Source organism: Nicotiana sylvestris, chromosome 7 (genome assembly GCF_000393655.2).
Source record: "Nicotiana sylvestris chromosome 7, ASM39365v2, whole genome shotgun sequence".
NCBI classification, from domain to species: Eukaryota; Viridiplantae; Streptophyta; class Magnoliopsida; order Solanales; family Solanaceae; genus Nicotiana; species Nicotiana sylvestris.
The window spans coordinates 79488354-79502040 of NC_091063.1; the positions used below are offsets into that span (position 1 = coordinate 79488354).

The window sequence follows — 13687 nt, forward strand, 5'->3', positions numbered from 1 at the left end:
GGCCTCAGATTACCGGCACACTGGTATGCAGGGGCTAGAACCCCGGCTACGAAGTTGTTGTTCAAATTGTATATTTATATTAAGATTCATTAATTAGTATTTGATGTTATTATTCCAAAATTTACAACCCATAAAGCTAAAATCCTGGCTCCACCTTCACCGGTATGTAGTTATAGATAGTCTTCCTTTCATATGTCCTCTCTCCGATTTTTGTATTCGAAATTTTGCATCTTCAATCACAATGGTTTGTAATTTTCTTTGGTGAAGTTTCTGACATTGAAGAACTCTCCCAATTTGGAATAAGATGGTTATCATCTACAGACCTGCTTTGACGTAGTCGTGTCAGGAAAGCATATTGTATTTTAAGTGATGTATTAAGTACGCACAAAATAACAAAACCGTGAGAGATCGTTTGGGTAGCAGACAAGTTAAACGTAGAGATTACAATACAAAACTTTATAAATTTTTGTTTTCAGCCTTAATCTTGATAAAGTCCAGAAAAAGGCTTTGGGAAATGGACAATTCTGTCATTTGCAATGTTTATCCAGGTGTAGCTAATTAGCTAATTCGTGTATTTTTATCTCACTGAATGTGATATAAAATAATACAAAGATAATTTTGCAAGTATAAACTAAAATTAAAATTGTAAGCGGCGACCAAACAAACTTAAAACAATACAGATTCTTATACCGGGATTATTTTCCCTTAATAATGGTAACCAAACATGTCCACGTTAGTACTCTTTTTTCTTATGGACAATATCGGGATGTATTCTTTTTAGCTCGAAGGAAATGGGGAAGAAACTGATGACTGGTATTGATACAAACATTAGTATATACGAGGCAAGAAGAATTGCCACAAAACCTGCATTTTTTGGGAGCAAGTGCACGTGTGCAAGTTGCTGCACATCTTTCACATAATGAAGATCCTTGAAAATCATCGATATTATCATATAATTCCTCAAGCACTAACAAAATTTTTTGATATATGACAAAAAGAATATCAACTCCTTTCCATTTCTCTGAATATTACGCCATCACATGTAGATGACAACCCGCTGATCTAAGTAGGACAATGAGGTAGACCTACAATGATTGAAGCGAATAGCAAAAACTCCAAAAACTAGTCCCATCTTGCCCCAATTTACAATGAATCAAAAGCGTTTCTATCAGTAAATCACCATATAGCAACCCTGCTGGAAGGAACTACTATTATTAGCGTAATATACTTCCTGCTTCAGCTATCTAAATCGCAAGTCAGTGATTGACAAGAAACCAAGCGAACCAACTTGTGACCTGGGCAGTGATCCATCCTCTTGTTGTGCCTGCTGCCTATCCTAAACCTGAACTAGTTCTATTGCCTTTTCCTCCAACTGAATATGATCATCACTACCTAGGAGCATCTATAAAAATGAAGCAGCTGACTCCGATTGTTGAGTTGCTAGTTTAGACATCTCACGAAATGAGACCCGATCAGAGCCTTCAGCAATTATGGACAGATGCTAGTGATTTGCGGATGCAGTGGTGTGCCCTGAAACAAAAATTCAAACAAGCCCAGCCAGAATATCAGAAAGCTCGTGTGGCTATGAACCATTAATAGGTTCAGCCCCCCTCCTATTTTTTTCTAAGAAGTTGCCCAGTCTCATAATTGCAAGGCCAGATCTGGCTGCTGAGAATCAACCAAAACAGTCGAAGATGGCCGGCCAGGAGACCCAGATGACTGAAAACTAATGTTTAGGTCAGGGGGGAGGGAATCCTGCTTCTGCCTTAGCTGTGCTGGTTGATTAAAACTCTGCCAGGGAGATTGCACCTGGAACCTAGACAAGTCAGCAGGTACTGATTGAGGGAAAATCATTGGGCGATTTTGGAATTGAGCTTCATTGCCCACTCTCACATGATGAGGCACGAAGGCATGAAGTGGAGTACTGTTCTTCTCAGCCTGAAAGTGCAATGCAGATGCAGAAAGTTCACTCCGAACTCGTGAAGTTTGTTGCTGGACATTGCGAGAAGGGTTATACAGTGAATCAGCAGAAATATGACTATTCTGCAGGTTTGCTGTTTCCACGCCTTGTCTGAAACCTCCTGCCCCAACTGACATCCATGCTCGGGCAGCAGTGGCAGCGGCATTTACTGAATCGTCTTTCCTCAAAGATTGAGTCACAGGGGAAATCAGAGAAGTATCAACACGGGACTGGCTCAAAGAGTTCTGTTGATTTTGAGCCTTTTCGGCCATCATTCTCATCAATTGAACAGGGTCGCTCAGGCCCTGCTCCTGTTCTTGGTGAAAGAAACCTGCAACTTTTCTCACAGTTGGAACGCTATCAGCAGTTAAATGCGCCATTGATGTAGTGCCTGAGTTGTTATTCACGGCTCTCCCATTGGGCAGTCCTCCAACAGCAGTTCCATTCATGGCCGGTTGCTTAAAAGGCCCAGACGGAAATGGGTTCCTCGGACTTGCCCCAGTAGACCTTGATCCAGGTATTTCAGCAGTACCGGTAACTTGACTCTTTCTGGTAATTTCAGAATTCCTTGGATTGGCTGAGGACGGAGAATTTAACTCAACCTGCTTCTGCAACTTTTTATCAGGTTCAGTGAAATTCCTGGATTGTAAATCTGGATGCTGGTATCTGGGGCTAGTACAAACCGGAGGTTTCTTTCCAGAAGAAGAAAGAAAAGATGGCCTTCTTTCTAGATTAACCTCCCTAGGAGATTGCTCCTTCGTGGGAATTAACATATTCAAGCCGCTCTCGGTGAGCTTACTGCTAGTTGAACCAAAATATGGTGATTTTCCTTCTAACGTCGGCCTTGAAAGAGGTTTATCTTTTGGAGCAACTGGGTCCTGAGATGCTTTCTCATTCTTTTGAGCTCCAAAAGAGTGTACAGACTTGGAGAAGAATGGAGGTTCCTTTATGGTATAGTTCTCCAGCACCAATACTGGGGTTGGAAGTGGCTCGTATTCCCCAACCCACCCACGGCCAAACTTGAACCCAGAAGGTAATGCCTGTTCAATTTTCTGGGATGCAACTCGCCATGCAACAGGCCCCAGAGTTGCAGCAAATCGGGCAAGGCTCCTAGCATATGCATGATCAGTGTAAAGCCCAACCTAAACAGACACAGGAAAATTACATAAGGAAACAATAACCAAATGGAAATAAAACTTGTTATGTGATACACACAGTGACCAGCTGCTTGCTTTCTTCCTCGAAAGTTGAAAATATGGATTCGGTGCAGGAAACTGGTTGCGTGGATATGTTGTAGCTTGCACGGCGGTTCTCATCATACACAATTGATTTCCTTCCAAGTCTGGATAGAGGACCCTTCCCTGCAACAAGTTAAGAGGAGAAATTTAAAGAGCAACTAACACATGCAAAAAGAACAAAAAGAAGGAAAAGGATGAGAAGGGAATATATCAGCTAGTTACACTTAATTAAGTCAAGCACAAAATCTCAACAGCTAAAAGAGAAATGCAGGACACAAAGCAGGAGAGACCATGTAGCTAAGCAAATATGAACATCTTGATTCTGTTGAAAACCAATAAAAAATTCTGGTACCTGATAGTGGTTCTTCTGCCTTGTCTACATTGTGATCAATCAGTGAAAAATTTCCTTCAGCAAGCAACTCAACACCATAAGGTTTCTCTGGTACTCCAGGAAGGGAAGTGCTGTTATGATTTTGGTTATCTCCAGCTGTGGCGAGAGTGGCACCCGATGAGAAATCGGAGCCAACAGTTTCTTGGAACATCGGGAGCACCGGCTTCTTTATCTGCTTCCTGACAACAGACCCATATTTTGTCTTCTGGTCTACCTTGACATCCTTTTCGGAGCGGTCATAATTAAGTCTCAACTTCTCAAATTTCTTTGTAGCCAACTCTAGGATGGTACGTGCCTTGCCAAAATAGTTGCACGATAAGCTTTATAGGTTCAAAATGGAAGGGTGACTAAGATGAGATTGCAAAAACTACCTGTTTATAGTAGATAGTATCTGGTGCATTGTACTGCATTGCGTTTGAACAAATGAGGAAAACATCACTCTGAAATGGAACAATTACAGTTCGATTATTCAGGGATATCAAGCTAATAGCAGTGCCTACTGGATTTTGTGCTAACAAAGCTGAAAAACCTTAAAAAGGAAACACTGACAATTATACTTAAATCAAAAAAAAAATGACAATTGGACTTCAACATCCTCATGGGTACGGTCACACACAGAAGACTAGCTTTATTTTTTGAGAAAGAGAAGACTAGCTTTATGACTTCTTAAACAGCAACTGAAGAAGTCCCTTGAACTCATGTCTCTTAAAGTGACACATTGTATGTCCCTGATAAGCGCTTATATCCAACAAAGTGACATTCTATATCCCTCTTCCTCCTTTTATTTTTCATGCCTAAAAGAGACAAAAGCAAAGTTATAATCTATATATCCTCGTCCTCCTTTAACAGAATTAAAATAAGTTAAAAAGGTTTCTGTCTGACCTAAAAAAGCAAACACCTTGAGATGGGCTCGTTACTACATCAATATACTGCTTGAAGCATCCGAAACGGTAGATAAGCAGTGTGACTAAGTAAAGCACGCACATTTATGCAATGGATGGCAAAACACCTAAAGCGGGAAAAGGCTTCAGACTACATAGAGGACACAATGATGATGTCAGCAATTCCTGCCTCCCTAACACTTGGTTTGAATTCTTTTATTTACCTAGTCTCCAAAGTTGAAGTACTCAAATTTCAGAATCTTTCCTCAACTTGCTGAGAATACCAACTGATTTTATTCTTCTTCTTTTTTTGGGCAAAGGAAAAAAGAGATAAAACTGAATTAGGCATCCGATAACCAAAAACAGGCTCATGGGGATACACCAGTTAACCCCTTCCTGATTCTCTTCATCCCAAAAAACAGAAAACCACAGGCTTCCATTACACAAAACTCATTAAGAGAAATAGATGCATTATATCAGTAAAATCCAATATGGCTCCTCATAATAGAATAGAAGACTAGAGGCCGTAGATAAAACGCGTTCGCAGTATGCAAGTATGCGACATCTTGCAAGATAAACTTTAGCTTGACATTAATATTCTTTAATAGTTTTCCTCTTTAATTCCTTTTTCCCAATTGAATAGTTTTCACAACAGAGATACAAGGACGAACTTCTCCACCCATCACGGTATAAGATCCATCTCGAGTAAACGCAACTGCACTCCTCTTTCATTTCCTCACATTCAGAAAATCACCAGTACCAAATAATATCTGTGTTTTTTAGGAGATGGAGCAATGTAGTGACTAAGCTAAAAACAGTTCAAATTTCAACCACCGACGGTATCATGAACAGCCAAAGCTACACAGATTCTCAAAACCACTAGTGATGAATAGCACAGCACCATATAAACACAAAACTTCTAACTCTTCACAACCACATAAATTGAGCTATAAGTAGAATCAACAGGGCATAATCAACATCTTTCTCCTTACTCAAAAAAAAAAAGTAAAACCCCCTAGTTATAACCGTGCAAAAGCAAACACTGGAAACTTGTTTTTGTGATCTACAAGAAAAGACCCAAGCATAACATTATATCCAGAAGATAAATATACAATGCCGAGTTCAGAGTTCAGCCAATTGCTGCATGTCCAGTAATAAGAAGTGTAGAAGAAAACAATGCAATAAAAAAGGTCAACTGAGGGACAAATGTGATTCTACTAATAATGGCTGGTCAAAGGCCAAAAACATATTAAGATAAAAAAGAAGAAAAGCTTCAGAATTGAAGGGAAGCTAAATCAGCTATTTTGGAGTGCCAGTGTCTTTGTTCGCTACCACTGGAATTCCGGAAGACGCAACAAAATACAGAAAACCAATGCACTTCCCTTCGCTCCAAGCACAAAAATAAGAAGAATACAGTGGTTTAGTTGAAGAGGTTCACCTCAAATTGCTCCAAACTGGCATATGATCCATTTCCCAACTTGTTCCTGACAGTGGCAAAATCCATGGGATTCTCAATCACCTCATGGTAATCAGGAAGCTGCCCAGAAATCAAGAAAACACTTAACAGATTCTCTTTAATTTTATTGTCATTCTTCCCTAATAAGACTTCTGAACGAAAAACTAACCCTCCAAGAGACATACCTCTTCAGGGTCAACAGGTTCCGCATAAACACCGTATATGTCTTTCCTGTCACAAGGAAATTAAAGAAACTAAACATTACAAGGGTTACTCGCTGAACGACCAGAAAAATTTCCATTTTCCTAACAATTTAAAACCTACTTCTGTAGCTTGTCCAGAATCAATTCCAATGTCTTCTTGTCTGGCAACGGGATTCCAAAAGGTGGTTCCGATGGTGTCCCTGCTCAACCGCATTGTACATGTCAATAATGGGAATAAGGATCAAACATTAAATGTCTCCATTTCTGAAAAATCAGAAACTATACCTGGAGGAGAGTCGACACCTTTTGCCTCTCCATTCCTTCCTCCAGCCTATCAAAATCCATCAGTAGACTTAAACCTCCATAAACATAATCTTAAAAATACTAAAGCAGAGAATCACACTACAATCAAGCAATTACACCTCAATCCAAATGAATCCTCTATACTTGTTCTGCTCTATAAGGGTCCGTTTTTCTCAAGATTTTATTTCAAATATTGAACTATACTTGGAGATTATTTCACAAGTGCTTGTTCTACAATCTGGTCGATTATTTCAACCCCATACTTAGAAAATTTGAAAAACAGGTTTGAGGAGTATTTCAAGTGAAATAGCAATAATTTCCACTGACAAAACTGCAACTTCTTTTCCAAGAAAAATTCATATCCAAACACAACTGCAACTTCCAAATACCCATTCCAACTCAACTTCAAATACTCTTTTTTTTTAAATTAAAAAAAATCATGTCCAAACGCCTACTTTTCTCCTCAAAATATTAGACTGCAGAAATCCCGAAGCAAATTAAAAGACTCGTGATTAAAACCAAACAACTAAAATTTAAAGCAAAATTATGACACACGAAGGAAAATGGCGTCTGCTAGACAGAGACAGAAACAAGGGAGACAAAGAGAGAGAGAAAGAGAGTATTGGTGTTTATGTTGTGTATTTGGAGTAATAGAGAGAGAAAGAGAGAGGAGAGAGAGAGAGAGAGAAGGGTGGGAGCGTGAGCAGATTCTGTGGGGGTTAGTTTTTTGACAGTTGACCCGACAGTTATATATCAATTCCCCCTCCCCGACACAGATTTACACACATATAGAGTGAGTGAGTGCCTATATGGAAAGAGAGAGAAACAAACAAGTGCGTGAGTGATTTACAAGTCTTCTGGTCCAATTACAAAAAATCTCAGTGAACTAAACTCAGCTGAGCTGGACTTTCTACTTTCTTCCCTCCTTTACCTCTCAATTTTCAATCACGAACAACACTTCACAGTTCACACTTACCTCATCATCATTTTCAATTTCAATTTCATTTTCATTTTCAATTTCATCGTCATTTTCTTCTTCTTCGTCATCGTCGCCGTTAATTTTCCTCTTCTTAGAGGGCTTCCGTCCTTCGTCATCGTCGGAGGAGGATGCCGACGTGGCAGGTCCTTGCCGAGTCCGACTCGGAGTTGACTCAGCAGCGCCGCCTTCATCGCTCTGCTGCAGCTTGAGTAACAGTTTCAGCTTCTTCTCCCTCCCTCTCTCATCCTCGTCGTCGTCCAAAAAGTACTCGTCGTCGTCCAGGTAGTCGTCGATGCTTAAGGCGTACCTGACATTCCGTCGCCGGCCGCTCCGCCGGAGTTCTCTCTCCTTCTTCGCTGATTCCGACGCCTCAACGGCGGCTTCGGCGTTCCGGCGAGCGAGATCTGCCTTTGATGGACGTCCTTTCTTCTTCGTTTTCACGATCTGCCCCATCTTTTTCGGGGTTCTTCCTATTTCTCTCTCTACAATTTCTCTCTCTCTCCAAGTCTCTATATTCTCTCTCTTCTTTTACTCCACTACATTATTTCTCCGTGAGGGGAGTGCTTTGGCTTTTTTCGAGTCGCTTTTGTGGTCCGAACCTGAGTCCAAGCCTGAGGCTTTGGTGGGGTCTTTACCGAGGGTTTTCAAACCTTTAAAATTAACGTTGAATACTTCTTTCCCCTTTGTGCATTAAACGCCGTTAGTGACTGGGAATGACGGCGTTAAGTGCTGCCCGTTGCCCGCTGAGTTCGCGTGTCCAAATGTGTGCCTCTGGTTACGTCAAATCATGCATACTTCTGATTGAGCGCGTGAATATCACCTTCCCGATTGGATCATATGCCAATCTTGTCATTTCGTGAACTCGCGTGAACAAATGCTTTTTTTATTTTTTGTGTTCAGCGTCCAGTTGTCCAAACCAAAATCCAGAATAGGTTTGAATAGATTATTGATGCCAACAGCCCGCCCAGCCTCATTCATTGCACTTTGTTTATTTTGTGAACTTACGTAAAATTTAGATTATCTTGTTCAACAACATAATTAATAAGAGAGATGAGAGAAGATTCCAATTTGAACTCATGATATTGCAATATGAGTATTGAGCTTTTTATGCTCAATTTTAACTACATGTACAGTTTCAATTATATAAATTCATGGGGAACAACTCATTTCCTTTTGGGAATTGGGTATTTGAAGAGTCGTCACCTAACGGATTATGGTGCGTTAGGGCACCCAGAGTAATTAACTCATGTAACTAGTTTGCATTATCGAAGATTAGGGTAAGGGCTCGAAATAACCTTGACGGGAAGGTGTTAGGCACCCCTCGCGGTCCACAATGGTGGGTCTCGACCGAACTTAAACTATGTGAATTAGTCATTTTAACAAGTAAGCAGTTTAACACATATTTGCAAATAAAGGTAATTTTACAGTTTAAGTATATATATGATCAAGGAAATTCATTTAATGAAAGTAAGAGGGGTTTGGACAACTTACGCATGCATATGTAAAGGAAAGGAAGTTTAGAGAATCTAAACACATATGTGAATCGGGAAAGGGAAGTCCTAAGTTGATTAGCCTACATGATCATACTCATGCAATGCCCGGTAATCACTCCTCGATGAGGGGCTACACGTGACATTAGCGCGCAGGTCATCATATCCTTTTACTATCCATTACCCTCCCCTTAGCGGTTATATAAGCGAGTTTAATTAACGACCCATAAGTGTGTTGTTACCCGTCCCTTCCTTATGGTCTTAGAGGAATTTAGGACCTTTAAATCTGGACAGTTCTAGACAACCTAAGGTATTAAAAAGGTAAAAATCTAGGCGACAAGTAAATAACATGTAGGACAAGCAAATAGGGACAAACAGTTAGAAGGCTCATATTTACCTCTGCACGTATATAGGCAAACAAACAGCACGTCTAAAACACAGACTGTGAAGAAGTTTAGAAATCCTAAGAACATGATATCTAGATGAATGTTACAGATTCAGGATATGCATAAAGAAAGTGGCAGAATCCTAACCATTTTGCCTATTAGTTTTATAGCATGTTAAGCTTAAGTAGTTTAACACAATCAAACGCAATTTCTAGTTTATATAGAGACTGATAACCTAAGGCCTGCGTAGGTGGGGAGACTGTTTGCAATCACAATTACAGGAGATGATTAACAGTTTAAGAAATTATTCAAACTACAAACATGCTATTCTAGATGACATAGATTATAGGCGTTATTTTTATTTTAAGACATAATGTATATGTGTGAGGTTGCTTAACCCTTTTCATAGCCAACGATATATTTAGTCGAAATGGACATGTTCAATGAAATGCAAATAGAGTTCCTAAATACATGATATCTAATGCATACAGGAATGTCAGCCTTATTACGACAAGATTATTAGCCTAGGAGCAGGATCTTTAAGTGACAATACTTGTGCAAGATTAAAGCATGGGATACGTGACATATAGTATGTTGAAGCAATAAGTACAAATACCCTAAGAACATGTTATCTAATGCACAAGTTCAACAGGGTTTAAATGCAAACAGACATAACAATCCTAGAACATGGCTTCTAACACAGATTTGCAGAATATAAATCCTATAGCATGTTTTCTACCCATTTTTACCTACAATACCATACAACCACCCTCCCTTTTCACTAGTCGCCCCAATATCTGTTTACAATTAATTATTACAGACCAATGATTGAATAAATTACATAAATAAAATATAAATTAAGTTATATGGAGCCTGAAGTAGATCCAAAGCAAATCGTGGTGTACCAGGCCTTCGGTAGTCTCAAATGCCTAAGATTCATTGCCACATTTGTATCCAGGTGTATCAGAGTTTCCTAAGGACCTTAAGGATATCGGGCAGTGCTCGCACCCAGACTTTCTCAAACAAAGACTGATTATATGCAGTGTGGAAGAGTTAGCCCTGATATGCCAGAGTTCAGAGAGATCTCAAGGACCTCTAAGCAGTACACATACCAGAGGGGCAAGACTTAACAACCTAAGAATAAGTGAGAGTGCTTAACATGATTTGAAAAGAGTTTTGACAAACAGTATAGAGAAGAATCTTAGAGGTGCAAAAATTTTCTGAAAATCAGAGCTAGTTTGGTGGTAAAATAGCTGGAGAGAAGTATAGAAAATACTTTGAAATTAGAACACAAGTCACAGAACAAACAGCTTCAGAAACAACTTTGGCAAACAGATTCCACACATGGAAAGAGGGGTTGGGGATACATAGAATACACCTTAGTGTATAAGCAAACAGATGCACAGACTTCTCAAGAATTTGTAGAATTGATAAGTTAGTTACAAAAATTACAGCAAAGACATGTCGAGGACACGTAGACCTTGGACATGACTAAACACACAACTAGAGTTACCTTGAAGGGCTAGATGACTTAACAAGATCTCATTAGTAAAGCAGAGTAGGCAAGACTTAAATAAACAGACTAGACAAGCACCACACAAACACTCATAGTTTAGAGATACTACTCACATATAGAACAAGCAGAGTTCAGACATGCTGGGTGAGACAGTAGACAGACAATGTAGTTTGGACATGCTAAGGAGCAAACAAGATGCATGCAATTACCACAAGACAGGATTGGACATGCTAAACAAAATAGTAATCTGATCATTATGAGTAAATAAACTAGTCACAGATTCTAACAGAAATAACTTCAACATGCTAGGTGAGACAGTAGTTAGGCAGTGTGATCTAGGCATGCTGGTTACATATTGAGCAATATGATAGTAAAACAATAAACATGATTGGAAATCACAACTAATGAATTGGAAAAACACTGAAACACATAGAGTTTTGGACTTTGAATTGAATCAGGACATACCAGTTAAGGAGAGAGAATATAGAGCAGATATGGTGCAAATAGTTATTCTTGGCTTACAGTCGGCTAGGTCAGTGAGAATTTCAAGTAACAGAGGAGAATAGAGAGCTTTTGAGAGTGGAAGAGTATTTTGTGAACCAATGTCCGTGTCTTGAACTGAGAATAGAAGAGAGTATATATATTAGTTTAGGAGCGGAGCAGAATAAGGTAAAAGAAATCAAAACTCAACAATTAGGGAAATTATAAGATCAATCACACATGAAATCAGTGTAGTCTTCCTTTAATTAAGGACAACTACTCAACGGTTAAAGGACGGGAGTCACTTAAGGCAAGAAATCAAATCAGACCTAAGTAAAGAGGCAAACAAACAGGAGTTTAATTAAGGAAATAATCGTGAAGAATTAGTAACATTACAGGAAATAGGGTAATAAGACTAATTAAAGTCGCAATCAAGGGAATAAATCAAGAATCAACACATAATTTTTAACCAAGCAAATCAATAAATCAAAATCCAAAAAAGTACTGATTTAAAGAGAGGAAAAATATCAGTTTCCACAAATAGACGAGTAGGCTAAATAAAACTTCATAAACACACATAAATTAGCGAAGAGATCGACTCAGAAACCCTAGTAGAGATGAACTAGGGTAAAAGTCACAAGATACATGAATTAGACTAAGGAAAATCATGAAAGTCAAAACACAGAGTGTAACAATGCAACGAGTGACACGGAAAAACCCAGGAATGAAGCAAAAGTATAAGAAAACTGGGGCTTTAGCACAAATCGACTAAGGTCCAACCAATATTAACATGAATCAATCAGTAACACTTAAGAACCATGATTAAACACTTGAAAATCAGAAAGGCTTTGAAAAGGCGAGTTCAGTAAACCCTAGATTTTAGGAAAAACGGAGAATCGATTAAAAACCCCATAATACCTTCGTGAAAACATGTGAAATAATTTTGATTCATCTCAGATCTGGACAGATCTGAGAAGATCAAAGGATAAAAATTAGGGGTTTTTTAGAAAGGTAACAGAGACGAGCATAGACTTAGGAAACCATGGATTCAAGACAAAAATGAGAAAGATCTTACTTAAGGTCAAGCCAAATAACCTGAAACGGGCCAGAAAACCCAAAGGTGTAAATAAACCGCCTAGGTCCCTTGAGAATCTCCTCAAGGATCTTGGAGATGGAGGTACCATAGCATAGAAGAGGCTATTAGGAGCCCGAGGTGACAGAGAAACATCGTAGAACGGAAGCTAAGCCATGGTGCTTGAAGATTAGGGTTTAGGTGGAGAGAATTTAAGAGAGAAGGGAATAGATGACAGCGGGGAAGGGTGAGAAATGATTAGGTTATAAGGGGGGTATATGGGTTTAATTAAGGTAAGAAGAGATCTGGACCGTTGATCAAAATGATCAATGACCAGGATTGGCCGGGGTATTGGGTCGGGTGAATGCAGATTGGGCTAAGTTCAGATAGGATTTGGGCCTGGGTAGATTTTGGGCTAATGTGGGATTAAGAATTGGGCTGTCTAATTGGTTGGGTCCAAATAAAAAGGGGCTATTTGTTAAACACATATTTAATCGCTAAAAATTTTTTAAAAAGAAGTTAATAAATTATAAAAAATAATTTCATGCCTGGAAATATTTTAAAAATATAAAAGGCTATTTTCCGGTAAAATAATGTAATAATGCGTGCGTGAGCTATAATTGCAAAGTAATTACAATTGCAACCTAAAAAAATACAAAAGTGGCTATTTGTGCAATAATTGAAACTTAGTACAAGTGCAAATAATAAAATTAAGCCACAAAATTTATTATAATACTATTTGTGATGCAATCAGTGATTGTTTATAAATAAAATGATGGGATAACTTAATTAAAAATATTTTAAAATACAGAAATTGTATGAAAAATATTAATTGATACCAATGCACAGTTTTGAAAATATTATGGGAAAAGGTGGGTATCAACAGTAACTTTATCTCCGATTTTTGCCCTACACAGATAGTCCCCTCACAACTTGAAGAGTAGATTTATAAGAACGATGAGAAGTGACTGATTGACCCCGGTTCCTTCATTCATACACCATAAGCAAGTTGACGAGCTAAAATATCCCATCAGTCACGTCGTTCTGACTTTGGACACGCGTCAGCCGCCGGTTGGCCATCCTCGATAGTTACCAAATATGAAACGTCACGCATTTATTATTCCTTTCCTATAAAAGCTCTGGTTTCTTTTTTTCATTTTTTTACTTTCTGATTTCGAATCTTCTTGAGTTACCCTCAAATTTTCTATCTGCTCATCAATCCTTCAAATTTTCATAAAATGTTCTTCACATTTTTATATCTTCATCTCTTGTCTTTAAACCTTCATGTTTTACCTTCAAATCTTCATACCAAATATTTAAACCTTCATACCA

The 13687-nt window shown here is 38.7% G+C and overlaps 1 protein-coding gene across 1 annotated transcript; it reads right to left on the bottom strand.

Moving 5' to 3' along the window:
* Positions 1-926: 926 nt before the first annotated feature.
* Positions 927-7952, bottom strand: LOC104237008 (uncharacterized). Its single transcript, XM_009791065.2, has 9 exons — positions 7409-7952; positions 6415-6460; positions 6251-6329; positions 6112-6157; positions 5909-6007; positions 3961-4029; positions 3551-3884; positions 3176-3321; positions 927-3102 (listed from the first exon to the last, which is right to left on the bottom strand). The coding sequence occupies exons 1-9, from the start codon at positions 7862-7864 to the stop codon at positions 1642-1644; spliced, it is 2736 nt and encodes a 911-aa protein (XP_009789367.1). The 5' UTR covers positions 7865-7952; the 3' UTR covers positions 927-1641.
* Between the last annotated feature and the right edge of the window lie 5735 nt (positions 7953-13687).